This window comes from Sus scrofa, chromosome 4 (assembly GCF_000003025.6).
Source record: "Sus scrofa isolate TJ Tabasco breed Duroc chromosome 4, Sscrofa11.1, whole genome shotgun sequence".
Lineage (NCBI taxonomy): Eukaryota > Metazoa > Chordata > Mammalia > Artiodactyla > Suidae > Sus > Sus scrofa.
Genome location: NC_010446.5, coordinates 122,362,345 through 122,380,516, shown reverse-complemented (window position 1 = coordinate 122,380,516; position 18,172 = coordinate 122,362,345). Strand labels below are relative to the sequence as shown.

The following is an 18,172-nucleotide window of genomic DNA, read 5'->3' as shown; positions in this document are numbered from 1 at the left end:
GGAAGCCTCCAGGCCATTCCCAGAAGAAGAACGGAAACTAGTGGAGGCACATTCTGGGGGTGGGGCGGGGGGACTGAGGGACCCCCACAAGGAAACTATAAAAGTAGGCCTGAGGGTGAGCAAACAGGGCAGTGATGGAAGAGTGATGACCTCTCTTTTGACCTCTGGACGCACGTGTAAGGAGCCCAGCCTCGGCCTTCAAGTCAGATGCCAGGCTGGGGCCACGCAGGCCAATGACCACATGCTGCAGTGTCCACCAGGCACAGGACGGCCTCAGTTTACACCTGTGGCTCCAGCATCATCATCGGCAGCAGCCGGACTTAAAGGATATGGCCTATGGTCACCCCCAGAGTGGGGCAATGAGCCGGTTCTCCCCAGTGATGGGGGGGGACTTATTAGCTGAGGCAATGCGATGCAACAATCTACTTAACCGTCAAGGATGACAATTAAGTGGTAGCTGGGCCGAGAGCCAAGCTGGAAGTCCTACCAGCGAATAAACAGGAAAACAGGGAGGTGGTGACCAGCGTTTGGGGGGGTGGGGGGTGAGCTAACCCCCAGGTGAGGGGTCGGAACCATGACCTGGCTGGTGGGGGGGTGGGGGGGTGCCCTCTCAGGCTTGGGCTCTACGCCAGAGAGGCTTGTACTGCCAAGTCCCATCTAAGTCTTCCCCGCATTATAATGTTCTATAACAAGTCAGGTAAGCTGGAAACCCTACCGCCAAATCTAAGTCTCTTCCCACCCTCCCCCACCAGATCAGTTCTCAGAGGCGCCTGTGCCGACTCATCTTTCTAAATAACCCTTCAGCTCCCATCTGTACGCACGCGCCTCCCTCCTCCATCACTAGGCCTGCTTTATGTTTTAAAATTACTTCCCCTGCTGGCTTATTATATATGTTTATTTACTCTCTGTTTCCTGCACTGGGATATAACTTACCTGAGGAGGCCAGGAACCTTCTTTTTCCCCTTTTCTGTTTTGGCCACGCGATGGCCCTATGGCATGTGGAGTTCCCGGGCCAGGGATCCCATCCAAGCCGCAGCTGTAACCTATCGGCAACACTGGATCCTTTCATCCACTGGGCTGGGCCTGGGATTGAACTTGTGTCCTGGCCCTGCAGAGAACCGCTGATCCTGTTGCTCCACACTGGGAACTCCAGGAGGCCAAGAGCTTTAATCATCGCAACCTCAGTGCTTGTAAGAGCATGTGGCTTGCAGTTGGTGCTCAATATTTACTGAAGAAATGATTCAGTATGTTACTGCATATTAATTTAAGACAATTCCGTTTTCCTGTCACCTCGCTGAGATGTACTTGGACTGAGAACACAGAAAGGATGCAGGGAGGTAATTTCCGTGGGTTTACTGAGGGCCTTGTGTGTAAGGTGCGCTCAATGAATGGGCTGAACTGAATGGAATTTCTGGGCCCAGAGGGAAAATGCCCCGGGCAAAGCAGAGAGGGGAGAGTTTACAAACAGCCAGAGTCAAGAAGCAGCAAATCCTATGGGGGATGAGAGGGAAGCAGAGACACAGGCTCTCGCCCCATCCACGTGTTCTAGGTACATAGCCGAGCCCCTCGCTGTGAAACCACCATTCACAGGGCCTCCTGGACCCTCCCAGCTCTTGGGGATCCTCTCCCCAGAAAACAGGTCATGAGAGAGACAGTCCTGAGGCCCTGCAGTCTGAGCACAAAGGGAAAGGGAGCTGCCAGGTTAAAGGAGCAGTCTCCCAATCCGCACATGCAAATGCTTGAAAAATTCTCTGTCCCCGGGTTCTACATGAAACCTGCTATGCCGATGTGGTCCAGGGGGTGGAACCTGGGGCAGAGGGATGTCCGATACACAGATGAGCTATGCCTGGTGCTGCAGGGTCTGATGTCCTGGTCACTCAGAAGAAACACTGCGAGCCAGGCCATGATGAAATCCTATGAGAGTTTAAATTACTTTACGTAGCTCTAGACAATGATCAAAATATATATTAAAAAAAATAAGGGAAAAGGATCAATAGGAGGCTTGTAGTCTGGTCTTCACAACAGTGCCTTTGAAGACAAAGGGATGGGACAGAGTTTCGGGGAGCTGCGATGCAGGCTTGGCCTTGACCAGGCATTCCTGGGGGTTGTGGCATCTGGAGAAATCCCAGTGAAGGAAGCTTTAGAGACTTGCTGGGTTTTTTTTTTTTTTTTTTTTTTTTTTTGAGTCTGTACCTCTGCCTTAGGGAATGGTCTGTGACTCTCTTTTATGTCCTATTAATAGGATGCAGGACACAAAGGATGCTTCATCCATTGTTCCGTCCCTGACCCCCATCCCCAGACCCAACATGTTAAGGGGTGGCCACAGGACCAAGCAGGGTCAGCCTAGCCCCGCATTCGTATAGAGGCCCAGGGCAAGTTCTTCCTCTGAGAAACACGGTGGGCTGCTAAACTGTCCCTCAACCCCTTCTGCTGGGGAAGAAACACATATCTGCTTTGGTGTTCCTCTCTTCACTACGCTTTTCTGTAACAACTCAGAACTGAACTTTCCGACGTGCCGCCAAAACACACTATTCCTGCATTCCCACGCCAGAAACTGACAGATGGACGGTAGCTCCATCATAAACAGATTTCCTGCACAGCCATGAAGATCACGAAGATCTTTGTGGAGTCTGGCAGCGCTGGGGGCTGCGGGAGGACGGCCCATGTTTCCTTCCTCCAAAGCCTCTACGCACTTTCCAAATCCACCCACCTCTTCCCAACATCGCTGCTCCCCCCAGGGTCCAAGCCATCGCCACCCCTCACCCTGACTATGGAACCGCCTCTTCGTCTCGTTTGCTCCACATTCACTTTATCCTCTACAGACTCTCCGCAGCGATCTTTGCACAATGTGTAGCAGCTCTTCCCTTTCATCCTCTGGCTTGAAACCCCTCAAAGGCTCCCCGGTGCACCTGGGATACGATCCACGTTTACGACAGGTGCCTCCACGGTCCCACGGGACCTGGCACTGGCTACCTCTCTGACCACTCCCCGTGCGCTCTGTCCCACCCCACGGGTCTCCCTTCCATTTTCTGAATGTGTCAGGCTCACGTCTTCCTGAAGGCCTTTTCTGCTCATTCTGAGCAGCCTGCTCTGCCCCCAGACTGTCTCACAGCAGGACCCTTCCTGCAAATCAGGCCTCGCCAGCACACTGTCTCCTCAGAGAGGACTCCGTTCTCGTCCACCGCCCCCCTCCCCACGGCTGCCCCCCTCCGCACCGTCTTATCTTACCCTCTTCACAGCACTGACGGGTACCTCAGACCACCTCGCTCGTTCCTGGTGTGCCTGACTGCCGGCTGCCTCTCTCCCAGCGCGTGAGCTCCCTGAGAGGGAGGATTTCGTCTGCTCCCGCTTTATTCCAAAGTGCAGGATGGGGTTTCCACGCCACTACTCGCTGAACCGATAAACGACGGTCGTGACACTTTCCAGAAGTCCAGCCTGTGGTCTACGCTGGGGAAGATGCTGACTCTATCTCACGACTTCTCAGGAATATAAGAAGCCAATGAATCCTCCTCACTGCACAGATGAGGAATCTGAACTTTCCCGGGGGACAGAGCCAGCAAGCAGCAGCCAGGCCTTCCCCGTGTCCTGAAATATGTGGCTGACTTCCCCTTCCACAGGCTGTTCTTGGGTCCCTGTGCCTCGCCACTGAGAGGCCTGCCTTCCCCAACACATAGTGAGCTGAACCAGCCTCCTGTTGTTGCTACGGGAGGCCGGGAGTGTGTGGATCCCTGACCCATTTCTTCTTCCTTCTCTGCTTTGCAACTCACCTGCCCTGGACACCTACAGCTTTCAACCCCCAGAGTAGGCTGCATCTTTCTGGCTTGGGGAGAACTGAACTCCCGGCCCCCTCCCCTCTCTCTGGGCTTTGTGCCCTGTTCTGCACTGCAGCTCTGCCCTCCTCCCCACCTACTGCTGTTATCACGGACTCCCTGCCCTGCCCCGAGCCTTTGCGGGGGAAAACCAGGACAAAAAGACATAGGGCCTCAGACTTTCCTGTTAAACCTTAGGCCCCAAATCCCTTCTGGCAAGTTCTGCTGTTTTGCTATTGCTCCTACCTTGCAGCCAACTGGGTCACACACTCCCAGACAGTAAGCTCTAGTGGAGCCCTTTCTGGGCGGGTCAGTATGTGTATCCTGCAACGTCTGCCTGTCTTCCAATGTGATCTGGTCTCTGTCACACAACTGGCAGTAACAGAAAAGACAGAGAAAGAGACCTTTCTCTCTCGCCACATGGTGAATGAAACATCCTTTCTAGCTGCATGAGCTCCCCAGTTAAGAGGCAGGGACGACGCCCTACGCTACTCAGCCGCCCAATGTCCCCCCCCACACACACACTTGATCGATCCATAACTAAACCCACAGTGGCAAGAGACACAGCAAAGGGAGAATGTCTAAGAGTAAAAAAATAAAGTGGAGAAATGGATTTTGTTCAAGGTTCTCGTGTGTCTGAAATTATGTGAAACACGGAGTTATATGCTAATTGTATACGACAACGGGTAACTTTCAAAGTATCTTTGAGAATTACATCACTGCTAAAAACCACAAACATATCTGGCTTTAGATTTGTGACAAACTAAATAGAAGTTTATAGTGATTTAGATGGAAATAATTCCACCAAGGATTCCAGATGGCATCATAAACCACAACAGAGCCGGTCAAGTGGTCTATGAGGTCATTCTTTGCTGTTACCACACATTGAAACGTACAATACATGTATTATTTAATGAATGCCACACTACTGCAGAATCTTGGAAATAAGACAAAGTGAAAATGGTAAAATTTCATTCAACCAAAAGTGGTTTCAGCTTTCTCTTGTAACTTTTTTTTTTAATAATGAAAAGTATAATATGCAGTAAAAATATGTTGGATGATGTACCCAGCAATTCTGAAATCCAGAGAACCATAATTTACCAGCAAGGAAAAGCTTTTATATGCATGAGTACCTGGCAGTTGCTCACTTCATGGTAGCTGATGGAGATGTGCCAGGAAGGGACCTCTGATGAAGGGGCCGTGGGCGCCAGGCCGGGTCCTGCTCAGGGCCAGCTCTGTCGCTCTGGGGAGTTGGCTTCTCTGGACCTCGCTCTCTCAACTGTGAAGCAGGGAGGCCTGGCTGAGACCAGGGATCCTCAACCAGCCTCTGGGATCCCACACGCATCTGACTTGTCAAAGACAGGCAAGGCTGCGCTCCAGTCCTGCCCCTCGCCTTGCAGCTACTCCTCACTGTGCCTGGGGCAGCTCTTCCTGGCCTGGAGGCCTCAGGCTTCGGGGAAATGAAAAAGAAATTTGTTCTCGAAACAGCGATGGGACTCTGGCCCCAAAGATTTCTAAAGTCCTTCCTAGTGAACAAGCGTTGCCCTCGTCCCAGTCTTTCACTGCCCCTTCTTTTGTCAGCAATAATCCAATGTTCCTTTGGGTCCCTCGTTCTGCTCACATTCTCAGCCAGAGGGTGTCGGTGGGACTCAGCCCCCGTCTCCAACCTCAACAGGCAGCTCCAGGAGGCCCGGAATGGCTTCGGCACCGTGGAATAACACTCCTCCTGGCCGAAAAATGGAGATATAACCTAGCTGGAGACCGCCGGCCAGGAGACGTTTGCTGGACCTCTGGGAGAAAGCAGCTTTACCTCCCTCTCCTGCGTGCTCTAAGAGCTCTTCATAGGTCAATGCAAAGATGTGAAGCCAGGGGGTGCTGGTGCTTTGCACGACCCTGAGGGAGGAATCGGGAGCTGCAGGAGGCAGCACGGAGGGGAGCCAGTGGCAAGGACCCCAACCGGGGTTGGAGGTGGGGGGGAGGGGGCAGGGACCTCCCAGGCAGCTGGACCGAGCTTGCCAGAAACGAGACTGCATTTTTTTCCATTTTGTAAGTCAACAAACTCTATTGTTCAGGCCAGTTTGGAGTTTAGTTTTATGTCACTTGCAGTTGAAACACCTTTCCTTTCAGCTTTAAAATGGTATGAATTTAAGACTGTTTTCCTCTTTTTAAAAAGGAAAAGACATTAAAATCAGAGATGAAACAGTTGTTCACAGCAGTAGATATGAGAGTCCTATTCGTCGTGAGCACAGATCCACCGGGTGACAGGAATGGGGCTGGGGACACAGGAGTGAGGACGTTTATAAGGAACGCACCAGTCTCCTGGGGCAACATGGGCAGCTAATCACGGCAATCAGATGAACACAACAGGAGACACAACTACCACGTACGATGTCAGTGCCAAGTAAGAAACGATGAATTACAAACCAGGTCAGGCTTTACGGAAGAGACATTTGCTCTAACTTGGAAGATTAACATGAGATTGACAAGATACGGCGGGGGGGGGGGGGGTTCTTCCAACGCGTGCCCAGCAGACGGGATGGAAGGGCATGGGCTACCCGGGGACTGGCCTCTGGTCTGTAAACAGCACAACAGAGAGCAGCAGACAACGAGGCTGGAGCGGCAGGGCCTTCAGAGCCCTGCTGAAGAGCGTGTCCTCAAATGTGAAGGCAAAGCACAGACACTGACCAGGTCCCAAAAGCCGAGTCATGTGACCGGATGCGCTTTCAAGAGCGATCACTCTGGCGGTTACGAAGAGACTGGACCGAGGGCTGGGGGCTCACCCACAGAAGGGAAGCATCTGGAAGATGACCGAATAAGTCAGGAGAAGATGCTGCAGGCCTCAAACATACCTGCAAGGCTAAGGCGAAGGAATGGAGAGGACAATCGGTGGGGCCGGGGTGGGGGGTGCTTAAGGAGCCCGCAGGGCTTGGGGTGACTCTCAGGTTTTTAGGGGAAGTGAACACCCAGAGCATATCATTATTCATTACGGTTTGGTCTCTTGACGCCTGCATTCTTGCTGATGTCGGTAAAACACCTTTCTAAGTACAAATAGTATCTGTGTCAGAGAATGCACACAGGTACTCTTCAGGTGGAAGTGGGGACACTGGACACTGGGGCAATGCCTTGACCTGGCAGGAAGGTAATGGAGCAAGACAACTGGGTGTGCAGGACAAGGCAGTGTTCAGAAGCCTAGATTCCAGGCAGGCACTGACGGGTCCCAGGGTGGCCTGGCCTGGAGCGGTAGCCTCGCCCGTCTCTGATAAATCAGACTCAGGGCCAACTGTGGGATCAGAGAGGCTAGACGGGGATCCCTGGTCTCAGCCAGGCCTCCCTGCTTCACAGTCAGAGGGCGAGGTCCAGAGATGCCAACTCCCCCAGGGTGACAGGGCTGGTTCTGAGCAGGACCTGGCCTGGGGCCTACGGCCCCTTGACCAGAGGTTACTCCGTGGCCGCTTCCCTCTATCATGATCGCCCTTCACCAGAGGTCACTCGGTGGCCCGTCTCCCTCTACCATGATCGAGCATCTCTGCCGTCCTGGAAAGACACGTGAACGCCCTCTGCACCACTGGTCCACTTGCATCCCCATCTCGGGCTCAGCTCTGTGACCAATCCTGACCCAAACCGGAAGTACGCCACCAAGCAGCCTCACTCCTCGCAGGGCTCTGAATTATCGTGTCCCTGGCATGACTCTAACTACAGGCTCCAGAATGAATGGCTTAATGGCTAAAAGGGACCAAAGAATCTCCATCTGAGCAAAGGGAAGGATAAAAGGAACCAGCTACATCCTGATTTGGTGACGGCCACAACAAAAGAGAACTTACTGTATGCTTGGGCCCATAACATAAGCATGAATTTTTAAAATATACCCTTGGAGTTCCCATCGTGGCACAGTGGTTAACGAATCCGACTAGGAACCATGAGGTTGCAGGTTCGATCCCTGGCCTTGCTCAGTGGGTTAAGGATCCGGCGTTGCCATGAGCTGTGGTGTAGGTCGCAGACGCGGCTCAGATCCCACGTTGCTCTGGCTTGACCCCTAGCCTGGGAACCTCCATATGCCGTGAGAGTGGCCCAAGAAATGGCAAAAATACAAAATAAAATAAAATAAAATATATCCTTAATGTAAATGTTTAAAACATTGGTTATCAGAATTCTCTAACTTGCTTTAAAATGGAGAAACAGCAGCATCATATTGTAAATTGTTACTAGGTCTGCATGTTTTTTCGTTTTTTATGGCTACACCCACAGCATATGGAAGTTCCTGGGCCAGGGATTGAAGCTGGGCCAAGTTGCAACTCATGCCACAGTTGCAGCAATGCCAACCCACACCTCAGCAGTGACTGGTAGTCGGATTCTTAACCCAATGTGCCATGGCAAGAATTCCACTAGGTCAGCATGCTGTAAGAATCCCACACAAATTTTACCGGTAAAGGAAAAATGGCTAAATTACTATAAGGTTGAAATAACTGCAATATGGTATTCACAATTATGTCAATTGCATCAATTCAGAATCTGATTCAAAGAAAGTTTAACCTAATTTGCCTTTATTGCAGAGAGGGAGGATAGGACAAGTAAGATTTAGGAAGGAATTTACGAGATGAAGCTACATTTAGAATTCTTCAGAACCACGTATATATCCATCTGATGTCCTGTTCTGAAAATAATCACTTATTCCCTGAGGTAGCCATATAGGATCTCTGTGCGCCATACATTTCAAATACTTTCTAAGATATTTCACTCATCTAGAAGGATCTTCTTCCAATAGAGATATTTTTTGCCTTTACTTATAGGAGAATATAGTTAAGGTCCATTAAAAAGAGGAAAGGTGCATTTATACGTTAGTCATACTCTAAAACGGTAAATGACTTCAACCATGAGTTGCAATATATAATTTAGAAACCAAAACAAAACCCCACAACTGCAACGACAGAGTTTACCAACTTATTTTAGCATTGCTTGAGAATTACAGATAAGAAAGATAGTGAATGAATTAGCATTAGATTTAGAAATCTCAGCAAGTTTTATAGCCGGTCTTTGTCCACTGGTGAAGTTAGCGCCCCACCTGGTGGAAAACCGTAGGTGTTGTTACAGGCAAGCGGCACATCATGTTAATTTCAGAAGTGTTGACAGGCAAATCCTAGCATACACACAAACGGGCTAAGAGATGCAAACTCAATGCATCCCTGTTTATTAAAGTAACATGAATACTAACGCGCTTCCAAAATGCAATTACACTTGTTCCAAAATATGAGTGCTGATGATACACGGGTCATTTAGAAAATTATTACTTCCACTGGGGCTTTAATCTCTTCTCAGCTTGGTTTCTTACAACAAAACAAGACAAAACAAAACAATAACAACCAACCCCCCCCCCAACTTTCATCATTTTATCTTAGAAGACACAGAAAATGTTCAAACAACAACAAAAATCAACCATCACTCAGAATTCAAAGATGATTCCTCCACCCACTTTGCACAACCTTCAAAAAAATAGCAGCTCACTTATATCTTTTCTGCACCAGGAAACATTCTAAAAGGGTCTCAGGATTATAAAACAGAAATAATTTCTTGTCGCATAGTTTGATTGATTGATTTCCCATCTCCTGTGGTGATTCTTATCAAAACACACGGTCCATTTGTCTGAACAAGTCCTGCACGTCTAACCTCCTGACTTTCCCCCACGCTGGTTCATTACCCTTTAGGAGAAGCCCCCGCACCCACCCAACACTCTGGCCCCAGACCTCTCCCTCCTCTGCATTCAAAGCTCCTGTCCGGTTCTCTCTCCAGGCCTGCAGCTGTGGGCCTCTTCCCTCTCAGGAGTTCCCCTGCTGCTCGTAGCTGGCACCCAGGTTCCAGGACCTTGTCCTTGAGGTCCCTGTGTCCTGGTGAAGCACACCCTCCACGAAAGGGGCTAGGGTGGGGACAATTTGAGGACATTTCTCCACCGTGACTCTGAAGGCCATCAAGATCCACTGCGACATCTTTTCTTTTTCTTTCCAGGCGTTTTGGGAAGTTCTCTCTTTGTCACTGGTTCTGAAATAGTCTGACGATTTATCTTGTTTTGACTACAGTTTAACAGGGCTGGGGATGGTCCTTTAATTTGAAGGTCATGTCCTTCCGGTTCTGGGAATTTTTCTTGAGTCTTCACTTTTTTTTTTTTTAATTTCTCCTGTGTCCCTGTTCCTTGTGAATAGTATATCACCAACATCTAGTTAATTAATTTTCCTACCTTTTCCCTATTGCTTTTATTTTCTGTTCTGAATTGCAGCAGAGCTCTTGAATATGGTCTTCCAGTATTTTGACTTTTCTATTTCTACAAGCAAAATGTCACTGGCCAAAAGTCCTTCTTATTCTATGAGGGTTTTCCGAAAACAGGTTTCCTGCTTTTTTTAAAGACACAGCGTCCTCTCGTTTCTCTGAAGGTGGTGTTTTCCCTTCATCCCCACCCCCATTCCTTTTCTCAAAGTTCCTTTCCCTGTTACTTTTGCTTTCCATGTTAAGGACTTTCCTCCCACGTCTGGTGGTCTGTGGGTGCCGGTGCAAACCAGCGGCTCTCAAGAGAGAGGGGAGATTTCTCCCCCAAGGACATCGGCAAGGTCGGGAGACATTTTGGTCCCCAGACTGGGGGTGGGGGGCAGAGGAGAAAAGTGGGTGCTGCCGACCTCTAGTGGTGGAGGCTGGAAATGCAGCTAAACATCCCCCACTGCAGAGGACAGCCTCCCCAGAAGCATCTGCCCCAAATGTCAACAATACCCAGGCTGGGAAAGCCTGGTTCCTACTAAAGGACGAGGCACTAAAAGGAAGAGGAAGCTCTGTGTGCTGGCTTCGAGAGGATGAACACAGCCAGGACTTGACAACTCCCCTGGAGGGAATCCCGGGGGTAGGAAACTACAGTTCTATTCTCCTGAGGAAATCCGTTTCCTCAAAGCCAATCTTTACTCTCCTGCCTGGGGGAAACGTATGAGCAAACTGGAAAGGAAAGCGTGTGTGTGTTGGGGGACAGGGGTTGTTATTCACATTCCGTAAGCCCTCTGCTTTCTAGGCAATGTCCTACTCCATCTGCAGTTTGGCCTGTTTGTTTCCAAAGCCGAAACCTCTTTATTCAACTTTTCCAGTGGGTTAAGTCTTGGGTTTTCTACCAGAGTAAGGTCGAGAGGTGGGAGCCTAACTTGTCTACAGGTGGACTTCACCCAAGAGGCTTCTTTTCAGCCCCACCCCACACTCCAGGCTCCAGAGGTACCTGGTGCCTCTTGCATGCGTCATTCACTAGCACTGCTTGGTAAGACCTTTATTAATTCCTAAGGTGTCCAGTATTTATTCTTTTGCCTCTCCAAATGCACCAAAAAACTTCAGACAAATGGGTACTTTTTTTTTTTTGACTTGTACTCTATAAAACATAGTCCTAATTTTATGTACAGAAACTACTCAATACTAACCTTTGATTTTCATGAAGGATTTTACTTTTAGGAAGCCTTCTAGGGAGCTGTTCTACCTGTCTTGAACCAAGAAGAACATATAAAACAAATACACCAGTACTGCAACCTCGGCAAGGTGTTTGGTAAATAAGGTCTTTAAATAAAAACACCACATGGAAAGACTGCTAAAAGCCTTTTCAAATTCTTACAAATCACCCCTAGCAAGGATACATGATGTTTCTAAAAAAAGAACTGGAGACAATCTCTCTTCATCTTTCCCAAACCAGATCAGTCTGTGATATATATTAGAAAGCATTCCATCAGCCCGGTTCTAAAGCTCAACCCTCCCTCCCAGGCCTCCCTTGAGAAGTAATGCAGGTCCCAACAGCACAGTGTGCAGCAGTGCACTGCCACCTGGTGGCAGCATGAGGGTACGGCAGAGAAGACTACAGTAACAGCAATCCTACAACACCAGGGCGGACTTTCCAGGACTGTTTCTGAAGCCTGAAGAGTTGGAAGGTGGAGAGAGAGAGGGAAAGCGAGCAGGACTTAGGAAATGGTTTTAAACCAGTGCAGGGAGGGCCTAGGCAGCCCTTTCGAACCCCAGATAATGTCCAGGTTCCTCCACCCAAGGCAGAGGCTGTTGATTTGTCCGGATGGTATGAAGTACTATTTATAAAGACGCTGGAAAGAGGATGCTCCACTGACAGATGCCCCAGGGTCATTCTGTTTACAACCGCTCAGACCAAGGGCTTCAAAGTTCTGCTTGACTTCTGCCTTTTCTTCGCATCTCAAAGCCAATCTGTCAGGAAATGCTATTAACTTTACTTTCAAAACACACCCAGACTCCAGCCATGCCCCCGCCCCCTTCCTACCTGTGCAAGCTACACTATCTCTTGCTTGGGTGGCTTCAACTGCCTCCTAACTGCTCTGGCCACCGGAACACCCTGCTGTCCCCCGACATCCAGGGACGCCCCACCCTGCAGTTCCAGGGACTGCTCCCTGCGCTGGAGGCGTCCCCTCCTTCGGCAAAACCCTAGGAAGCAACTTTCCCCTCTCCCTCTAAATTCCCACCCCAGTCGGCGCAGTCCTCCTGCTGCCTTCTAAGGAGCCGTGCGGTTTTCTGGTTCACTATGTCCGGTAGGACGTCTTTCTGAGCCATTGCGAGTAGAGACCGGCTCGTGATGGCGCGAATTTTTTTTGTCTGTTGTGTTCACTGGTGTATTGCCACTACCTGTAATAATGCCGGGCACGTGGGAAGCGAACACTTGTCCCTGAACAACAAAAGTTAAAGGAATCAGTGTTCTGATTGCTACTGCAGCCCAAATTGGGGAAACTTGGCAATCGCTCAGTTTTTATACGGCAGAAATAGGTTTCTGGATGTATTCACATCATGTTTAATATCTCTCGATAAGAGTTCACTCTCGGGTCCATACTGGTCGTTTCCCAGGGTTTGATATTTCAGGGGCCTTTTCTCCTTCTCTCTCCTTGGAGTTAAAGCTTGCACGTAAGAAAGGTGCTGAGCTGTGCGTATTCAGCTTACACATCGTACTTCCCTGAACTTCTCCTATTTGATGGTCTTTAAACTGTGTTGTTGTTGTTGTTTCTCAGATATACTTATTTATAGAATATATGACTATTTCTTCTTTTTCAATATTTATACCTCTTTTTCATCTTAGGCGGTGGGTCGGTTAAATAAAAAAAAAAATCTATGACTAATGGCAGATATTCTTATTTTGGTTCTGACTTTAGGGAGAAAGAATGCCTCTAATGAAGACTGGCTTTTGGCTCCAGATATACTTTTTCATACCAAGGAACTCATTCAAATGTTAGACTAACAGGTTATTTGTACAATACACTGTTTGAGGACAATAAATGCGGCATCCATGACTATGAACAAGATGCTGACAAGAAGACTAGCGTTCAAAGCACCTGTGGGACACGTGGGGTCTGCCCCAAAAGGCATCCAGGATCGCCGGCCTGAGCAAATCTCTGCACAGTACGGTCGGGGGGCATAGAAGGCTGCACTGAGGGACAGGACAACCAGCATCCAGGTGTCTATTACATGTGGCTCCACCCCACAGGACACGCTTTCATGCGTGTACTCCTTTCACCCGCAAACAGGAATCCAATCGACAGGCTAGAAGAACCCTCTAATGCCGACAGGGTGACGTGCTCCCTCATGTCAGCAAGGTACTTACTTTGGGCTTTCTGTCTTTTCATTTTTTTCCCAGGTCACACCCACACGTGTAGAAGGTGTGGAATGTCCTAAGAACACCTGCAGACTGTATATAACACAGGCACCAACAGGTTTACTGCCCCTTTTGGTGAAAAACTGCAAACAGCAATAGGGAAATGATACATCAATACTACAGACAACTATCCAATCATTAAAAAGTACAAGGCAGACCTACGAGTACCAGCGTGGACATCTATCAAGGTAAGGAGGTAAATGAAAACAAAGCTGAAGGCAATATATAAGGTGTGATTTATAAATGAGCCATCCTGTGCTCCCCGACTCGTGTTTATATGAGTCTGTATATATACCTACATGTAATCCTAATATTTTGTGAGGTTTCTTCTTTTTCTTTTATTTTTTAGGGCTGCACCCATGGCACATGGAGGTTCCCTGGCTAGGGGTCTAATTGGAGCTGTTGCTGCCGGTCTACACCACAGCCACAGCAACACCAGATCCAAGCCACGTCTGCGACCTACACCACAGCCCACGGCAATGCCAGATCCTTAACCCACTGAGTGAGGCCAGGGATCGAACCTGCAACCTCATGGCTCCTAGTCAGATTTGCTTCCGCCACGCCACGATGGGAACTCCCAAATCTTAACGTTTTGTGCTAAGTACACGTATCACGGGGGGGAACAAGCGATACCAACAGAGCGAGACTCCAGAGAGTGCGACTGCAGTTGTCGCAGGACGATCCCAGGTTTCCCCTTTCTATACTTCCTTACTGTCTGCAGATGTTCCATTAAGGAACAAGCAAAAATTCGGAAAGAAAAGAGTAAAGAAACAGGAAAACAGCCACTTACAGTCCCGCTGCAGATAATTTGGGGGCATATTCAATCCAGATCTACTGAAATACATCCACATAAGCAGAGTGTCTTGTACAGAACCAGAACTCACTATTTTTTGACTTACGAACAAATAAATAATCTTTCCTGGCAAAACATCATGAGCTTAATTACAGAGTAGGAGAAATCTAGTGAAGTGACCCAAAAGTAAAGCACGATGGCTCTGATTTTTAACCCTTCAGATCAGCTTTTGGCAAAGTCTGTTATTATTTTATATATGACAAGTTCCTACTCTTTAATTTTTACGTACATTTAAAAAAAATGTTTCCAGTGAGGAGTCGGGGGCCTAGTGGGTTAAGGATCCAGTGTGGTCACTACAACAGCTTGGGTCACTGCTGTGGTGTGGTTTCAACCCCCAGCCCAGGAACCTCTGCAGGCCATGGGTGTGGCCAAAAACCAAAAAGTTTTATTCACGTGTCACTAAACTTTCTTCCTTCGTGATGTGATCTGAAGGCGCCAACTCATATGCTAACAGAAGTACAAGGAGGAAGGCTTGTCAGGCAAGGAGGTTACAAATAAGGTGTAAAAGGATGAGCCAGAATCTTCAGTGCGATGCACTGAGCCGCACTGCCTCCCTTGTCTCCGAGGGCTGGATGTTCCTGCTGAAACACAGGCCTGCAAGCAGACAACTGCCTTCCAGGAGGAGAGCTCTGCTGTGAGGTCTCTCCGGCCTTCATGCGACACAGCTCCAGTAAATGGTCCCATTTGGAAAGGTGAGTAGCCAATTTTTCTGAAAGATGGGACTTCAGCTCCTCTTTACGTTAGAACTAATCCTAGTGGAAATTACATTTTCTTTAGAAGGCTTTTCAGGATTTTTTTTTTTCATTCAAGTTAATTTCACAGCTAAACACGCGTTTGTTTTTTGCCTTGCTTAGCTTTCTGCTCCTCACCTTTCTGAGCTCAGCTGTTTTATTTGAGTGGGATTCACAGGTTTCTCCCAAGGGAAGCCTGGTTTTTTTGTTTTTTTGTTTGTTTGTTTCAAAAAGCTAGTAAAGCTACTTAGAGAAAAACAGACTGCAGTGGATTTAAAAAGGACACCAGGAATGACCATGTCTCTTCACTCTTGTGTGACAGTAAATAGGCTGAATTATGTACCCAAAGATTTTAAGCAGCATTAAATCAAGTACCATTTAAAAAAATATACTGAATAAAAGGAATTGGGCAAAATGTGAATGAGGTCATTTCTACATTTAATTAACACGATTGCATTATTCATTTAAATTTGAGCTGTAAAATCTGCAGTGTATTTATATCCAGTATAAATAGGTAAATATCAATATTTAATTTTGTTTTATAAACTAGCAAAACCATTTAGAAATGTACTGAATAATTTCACATCAGAATAAGCTACAAACCAAACCACAGACAATTCCTCTGCTACTTAGGTAACTCTAAGGGATTCACAATGGCTCATTTGTATCTTCTGATTTCTGGGAAGATCTTTATGTGTTTGGAAGAGCAGGCTTATGCTGAAGATGTGGGTTTTGGCTTCTCACCAGAACCAAGTGGGAATCAATGCACTTTTACTCCCAAAATGCTCTGAGTGATACCGACCAGATACCTTGCCCAGGCACAGAGTTCACTTACTGCTAATGCTTTCAAGTGGTACAGCTTTTCTGGCTTACTTAGGAAGTCCGAAAAAATTAGATTATAAAGAGATAGTCAAGGCCTTTGACCACAGAAGTATCATCTACAGCTAGGAAACTGCAGTTGGTACAGTTACAGGAGGTTTAAAAAAAAAAAAAAAAGCGAGGAAATTGGATTGCTATTTATACAAACAGTGCAGAAGTATCTATGCAGCGGATACATTAAAACTCTGACTTACACCAACCTCCAAATTCTCCTTATATAAACAATTTAAAATGCTCTAAGATATACGATGAAATATTATTTTATCTGAACTGGAAAGAAAGGAAATCCCTTCTTGCCAGAAACAAGAAGAAAATGAAACGGGAGCAGACAGCCTGTGATACAGTCGTGTGGGGAGGAAGACATATTTATACCAGGAACCTAGAGTTGGGGTTTGAGCACCCCTACAGGCTCTGAACAGGAGGCCTACAACTAATTGACAGCTGCCATTTCCAGAACAACAACAGCTCCCCCACCTTTGAAAGCTAGAGGGCCTTGGGTTCCGTCCTTAGCTGTCTCCGCCTTCCGAACTACTCCCAATCCCTGGTTCATCGCACACTGTTACTTGTTTTAGGTACTACCATGTAGACACAGATGACTCCAAAATTCATATTCCCGATGGGGTTTCCCCCTAAACTGCAGACACCTCTACCCAACTGCATGGCCAACATTCTCACGTCCATATTTACAGACACTCCACACTTAGCCTTCCTGCTTCCTCAGGCACATGACACACAACTCCATTTTCCTGGTAGCTCAGGCCGAAAATCTGGATGTCATCCTCCACTGCTCGTTTTGCCCACATTCCACTCCGGATCTGCCAGGAAATGCTACTAACTCTCCTCTCAAAGTATGTCCAGTCTCTACTTCCCATCACATCCCATGTCGCCATCCTGGTCCAAGCCACATTCGTCTCGCACCTGGATTACTGCAACTGCCTCCAGACTCATTTCCTGGCCTCTGTCCTCCTCCCTTTTAGCTCATTCAGCAGCCAAAAGGATCCTATTAAAGCATCAGCGAGATGACATCACTCCCCTGCCTAAAACCTCCCAATGGTCCCCATGTCACTCGTGGGAAAGATAAAAAACCTCTAGGACTAAAAATGGACCAACAGGACTTAAAAAATACGACCCCACTCTCCCCCCCGCCCCCCCAGTTGACCTTCGTGGCCTGTAACCTTCTCAGCTTCCTCTCGCTTACTCTTGGCTGTGGCCGCACGGACCCCCTTGCTATTTCACACACCTGCCGGGCGCAGGCCCACTCAGGGCCCTTCTTGGCACTTATTATTTCCTCTCCACGAATTCTGTTTCCCCAGATGGCTCTACACCTCACCTTCCTCAAGTCTTTGTTTAAATGTCACCTTTCCCTAACCCAAAGAGGAACACACCAAGGCACACTGTAATTAAAATGGCAAAAATTAGGAGTTCCCGTCGTGGCGCAGTGGTTAACGAATCCGACTAGGAACCATGAGGTTGCGGGTTCGGTCCCTGCCCTTGCTCAGTGGGTTAACGATCCGGCGTTGCCGTGAGCTGTGGTGTAGGTTGCAGACGCGGCTCAGATCCCGCGTTGCTGTGGCTCTGGCGTAGGCCGGTGGCTACAGCTCCGATTCGACCCCTAGCCTGGGAACCTCCATATGCCACGGGAGCGGCCCAAGAAATAGCAACAACAACAACAACAGCAATAACAACAACAACAACAAAAAAAAAAAAAGACAAAAAAAAAAAGGCAAAAATTAAAGCTAAAGAGAGAATATTAAAAGCAGAAAGGGAGGAGCAAAAAGGTATGTATAAGGCGACTCCCAGGAGATCAGAAGACTTTGCACTGGAAACTCAGGCAGCCAGTAGGGAGTGGCACAATATATTCAAATTAACAGAAGGGAAGACCGTACAACCAAGGGTGCCCTACCAGGCAAATCATTCAGATGTGATGGAGAGTTCAAAACCTTTACAGACAAGCAAAAACGAAAAGGGTCCAGCACCACCAAAGAGCTTTACAAGAAATGTTAAAGGAACTTCTCCAGGCACACAAGAAAAGGCCACAACTGGAAACATAAAAATTATGAAAGGAAAAAGCTCATCAGTAAAGGCAAACATATAGTAAAGGTAGGAAATTATTTATGCACAAAACTAGCAGGATGATTAAAAGATAAAAGTAGTAAAATAATCTATATACACAGTAAACACTTAAGGGATACACAAAACAGTTATTCATAAAATATGGTATTGCGGGGAGCCGAGA

General features: G+C 47.8%; 1 protein-coding gene across 10 annotated transcripts in view; it reads right to left on the bottom strand.

The window, feature by feature from the left end:
* ALG14 (ALG14, UDP-N-acetylglucosaminyltransferase subunit) overlaps positions 1-18,172 on the bottom strand; it is a 120,957-nt gene that overhangs the window by 83,785 nt on the left and 19,000 nt on the right. Inside the window, exon 3 of one of the 10 annotated variants that reach the window (XM_021090182.1) lies at positions 2,157-5,259. The exons of the other annotated variants lie outside the window; for them this stretch is intronic. Within the exon in view, the coding sequence (XP_020945841.1) occupies positions 4,954-5,259 (306 nt within the window). The 3' untranslated portion in view covers positions 2,157-4,953. Of the gene's footprint in view, positions 1-2,156; positions 5,260-18,172 lie in introns of those variants that run through there. 10 annotated transcript variants of the gene reach the window in all.